Raw genomic sequence first — 2,524 nt, forward strand, 5'->3', positions numbered from 1 at the left:
TGAGTAACTGGACCCACTGGGGCAGTGCTAATGGGCAGCAGCACTTTGCCTTCTTTACCCAGACAGATGCCAGACCTACAGCCCAAACGTGGGAGAAGGAGGTCCAGAGAACAGACTGTTCAGCCCTTGTCCCTCCTGGAGCGTCTCCCAGTGCCAAGCCCCAAGCTGGCTCACACTCCCTTCCTCTCTGTCCCTCGGTACCAGCAGCAGGGAACTCTTGTAAATGCACCGTATGTGGACTCATATGGTCTCTGTCCTAACATGGGTTATGAGATGTGAATAGAAGTGTCCCCAGAGCTGAACAACAGTGTGACACCACAGTTCAGCAGCTGTGAACAGTGTTTTTGTTTTGTTTTGTTCTGTTCTTTGTGGCTGATTTTTGGAACCTTTTTTGCAGGACAATGTACCAGGATTTCCTTTTCCTTTTCTTCCTCTCCTTCCTCCCTCATAAATGCCAAGGTCAAATCCTGGGTGAAGATCCATATGAAATGCCCAAAGCCTTCCAGGAGGTCTACAGAGGGACCAAAAATGATGTCAAAGAGATCCCAAAGACTGCAAAGCCCTTCATTTCCGAGATGATCTTTGTGGAAACCAGCATCACTGCTATAAGGAAAGGTGCCTTCAGGTACATGCCCAACCTGACCAAGATTTTGTTTATTGGCAACAAGATCAGGACAGTTGAACCTGGAGCCTTTGACAGTTTGGAGAAGTTGAGGGAATTGGAGATATCTGGTGCCTCATTAGAAGAACCAGCTGTGGGCACTTTCCAAAACCTTCCAAGCTTGCAGAGGCTGGAGCTGAGAGACAGCCACCTCACCTACATCCCCAAAGGCCTGTTTGATGGGCTAGAAAATTTGGCAGAGCTCTCCCTGCACATCAATGCAATCCCTTCTCTTCCAGAAGGTATTTTTGATTCCCTTGTCAATCTAACATTTTTGGACCTGGCTAGAAACAGGATCACTACTCTTCCTGGGAAGGCCTTTAACAAACTCCCCCGGCTGCAAATCCTCCGGCTCTATGAGAATGAGTTGCAGGAGCTCCCAGAGGGGCTGTTAGACAGTCAGTCAGAACTGCTGGAGCTCAGCCTCCAGAGGAACAGGCTCAGGACACTGCCACCCATGCTCCTGAGGAGCCTGTCTCACCTGGAGAAACTCCTCTTGGACAACAACCTCATTGAGGTTCTCCCTCCTTACAGTTTTTTTCATTTAAACAAGTTGAAACTGCTGACTCTGAGTTCAAACCACATTATGGAGCTCCCCTGCTGCCTTTTTGACATCATGCCACACCTGTGGGAGCTGGACCTGGGCAGGAACAGTTTGGTCACACTTCCAGATGGCGTCTTTGTCAATCTCACATCTCTTGGCAAACTGATCTTGTCTCACAACCAGCTAGCAGCCCTACTAACTGGAGCCTTTGCTGGGCTTAGCAAGCTCTCAGACCTCCAACTGGACACAAACCAGCTTTCTGCTCTGGATAGTGAGGTCTTTGCTTCTCTCCCAAATCTGAAAACCCTCAACCTTCGGATGAATCAGCTGGAGAGTGCCCCTCCAGGGCTCCTGGACCCCCTGAAGAAGCTCAGCTCAGTGTATCTGAGTGGGAACCCATGGAGATGTGACTGCAACCTCTGCTACCTGCACAGCTGGATCCTGGACAACAGTGAGAAGATAAAATTGTCCACCCAAGTGTCATGCAAGAGTCCACCCCACCTAGCAGGGAAAACAGTGACATCACTGAGGGCTGACAACTTAATTTGCCCAGTTTCTCTGCCTCCTGCAACTTCTCCTACTCCATCTCTGCCGTTCACCTCGACACCATCACAAGGGATATCAACCTTCCTGTCACCTGGAGCCATGACAACTGCAGCGCCAACCATGTTGTCATTGGCAGCCTTTCCCACCATGGTACTGCCAACCATGCTGTCACCTGTGGCCACCTCTGCCATGCTGCCAGCCATGCCAACAGAGGCCTCCATCACCACACCATCACCAACTGTGCTGTTCAATAACTCCATCACTGCCCTATCATCAATCAATGTGCCCAAGACCTCCATCACCATCCCATTATCAACCATGCTGCCCGAGATGCCCATCACCACCCCATCACCAGATGTGCTGTCTGAGACCTCTATCACCACACCATCATCAACCATGCTGCTGAAAGTCTCCGTCACCATCCCATCACCAGTTATGCTGCCTGAGACCTCTATCAAAACTTCATCACCAGTTGTGCTGCCTAAGGCCTCACAATCCCCATCCCATCATGGTCCTGTGCCAGGCAGGGAGCAGGACCATGCCATGGCATGGAGCTCGTCCACAGCTGGCACCCAGCCTGCTCCCACTGCCCCCCAACGCTCTCCCACCCCTGCAGGCACCATCCTGCTCCTGACAACCCCTGTCCCCCCGCTGCCAGACCCTCCCAGCCCCCTGCCAGCTGCCCCAGCCCCCGGTGCTCATCACGCCCGGGGCTTTGCCCTGCAGCCTGGCCAGCAGCACTGCCGGGTCTCGCTGGGCCTGGGCCTGGCTGT

General features: G+C 52.5%; 1 protein-coding gene across 1 annotated transcript in view; it reads left to right on the top strand.

Moving 5' to 3' along the window:
* The first annotated feature begins 488 nt into the window (after positions 1-488).
* Positions 489-2,524, top strand: part of LOC104392347 (carboxypeptidase N subunit 2-like) — a 3,571-nt gene continuing 1,535 nt past the window's right edge. Inside the window, exon 1 of the mRNA XM_010001741.1 lies at positions 489-1,656. Coding sequence (XP_010000043.1) covers positions 489-1,656 — 1,168 coding nt within the window. The remainder of the gene's footprint in view (positions 1,657-2,524) is intronic.

The sequence above is a fragment of the Chaetura pelagica genome, unplaced genomic scaffold (genome assembly GCF_000747805.2).
Source record: "Chaetura pelagica isolate M959 unplaced genomic scaffold, ChaPel_1.0 scaffold807, whole genome shotgun sequence".
In the NCBI taxonomy this organism is placed as follows: domain Eukaryota; kingdom Metazoa; phylum Chordata; class Aves; order Apodiformes; family Apodidae; genus Chaetura; species Chaetura pelagica.